Source organism: Choristoneura fumiferana, unplaced genomic scaffold (assembly GCF_025370935.1).
Source record: "Choristoneura fumiferana unplaced genomic scaffold, NRCan_CFum_1 Sck3bRy_321;HRSCAF=519_pilon, whole genome shotgun sequence".
NCBI classification, from domain to species: Eukaryota; Metazoa; Arthropoda; class Insecta; order Lepidoptera; family Tortricidae; genus Choristoneura; species Choristoneura fumiferana.
Window position 1 is genome coordinate 1 of NW_027412978.1, and position 1,450 is coordinate 1,450.

Genomic DNA, 1,450 nt, shown 5'->3' on the forward strand with positions numbered 1-1,450 from the left:
AGTGAACGCTCCTTCCTTCAGTAAAGCCTGGATCACCATCGATGTTGCGATACCATTTGCCTAAAGTTTTGGCATGTGGCAAAAATGTGCTAAATTTACTCCTCACGTAATTATATGCAGATGGAGAATAAAAGTTTAATGTTAAACAGAATTTCCTGAGTTCGTATATTTTGGCATAGTTTTCTTTTCATTTTTAATAAATCTGCTGCAACAACATTTTTACTGAGAATATTATTTACATTTATCATTATCAATGAACCGTTCTTGCTTTAAAAATTTGATAATGCTTTTTAAGTTTTTATTAGCTTTTTTTAAACGACGAGACTTTTCACGCAAGGTTTTAATTATTCTCGCATGTTTTAATTGTAAAATAGCTTGCTTATGAAGCTCCTTTTTAAGCTTTACCTTTCTCGGTGTATCAAAAATATAATCAATGTCGGCAAAGTCATCTAGTGGTCGAATTTCATTACCGGTAGTTAGAACGGTTGCTTCGTCAACTGCAACTGATGTGCTTGGTTCTGCAGCTACCACCGCACTGTTGTTATAATTGACAACTGGAGCTGATGTGCTTGGTTCTGCAGCTAAAGCACTATTGTTAGAATTGTCAACTGGAGCTGATGTGCTTGGTTCTGCAGTCATCGTATTATTGTCAGAAATGTTGTCTGGTAGTGTTGATGATAAAAATAACGCGTTTTGTGGTACAGCTCCCTTACACAATTTTTTCAAACCACCTTTAGTAAAATACAAGTTGCTAGCATCGAAATGAGCAGAACATATAACACTGCGTTTTCCTGGTTTCCACCAACTTTCTTCTCGACTGAGTCGTACTATAGCAATCCAACGATCACAAATAACAGGATCAGCAGGAAATCTGTACCAAGAAAACATAATACGATGAAATGCAATGAAATTATTTATTTCGCAGGAACATACACAGGTGTTACAAATATTACATAGGTACATGTCATGTTTGTTCTGCCCCAATTCGGCATGCAAAATCTTAACCCCCCCTTATCTTATAGTAATAACACACATACACCTAATAATTTTACATCTCGGCGTGCGCACAACAATTCGCCCAAATTTCATTTCAATCAAATTAACGTATTGATGACAATCGCACCCAGCACACGCTTGAGCAAATTATTATGTACCCTATAATATTACTCGGACTATAAGTAATAACTGTTTCATTAAAATCCGTCCAGCAGGTTTTATGTGATGCGCGTACAAACAAACAGGCAAATTAAAAAATCTAAAACCAGACTGCCTTAAAAAGAAAAGAAGAAAATAAGTCTATGTCTAGAACTCTGTTATGTAGCTAATTTAAAGTTCAACAGTGGGGCCCATTACTAAGGATTTTTGAGCTGGTCAAGATTTAAATGGGTCCCGAGTCCCGACTGTTGAACTTTAAATAAGCTACTTAACAGTTCTAGACCATTAGACTTAT

The 1,450-nt window shown here is 35.9% G+C and overlaps 1 protein-coding gene across 1 annotated transcript; it reads right to left on the minus strand.

Moving 5' to 3' along the window:
* Positions 1 to 18: 18 nt before the first annotated feature.
* On the minus strand, positions 19 to 888 carry LOC141445074 (uncharacterized). Its single transcript, XM_074110848.1, has one exon. The coding sequence runs from the start codon at positions 886 to 888 to the stop codon at positions 232 to 234; it is 657 nt and encodes a 218-aa protein (XP_073966949.1). The 3' UTR covers positions 19 to 231.
* Positions 889 to 1,450: the final 562 nt, after the last annotated feature.

Bases quoted from the DNA above. Each gene is read 5' to 3' on its own strand.
- LOC141445074 (XM_074110848.1), bottom strand. From the start codon at position 888: ATGTTTTCTTGGTACAGATTTCCTGCTGATCCTGTTATTTGTGATCGT.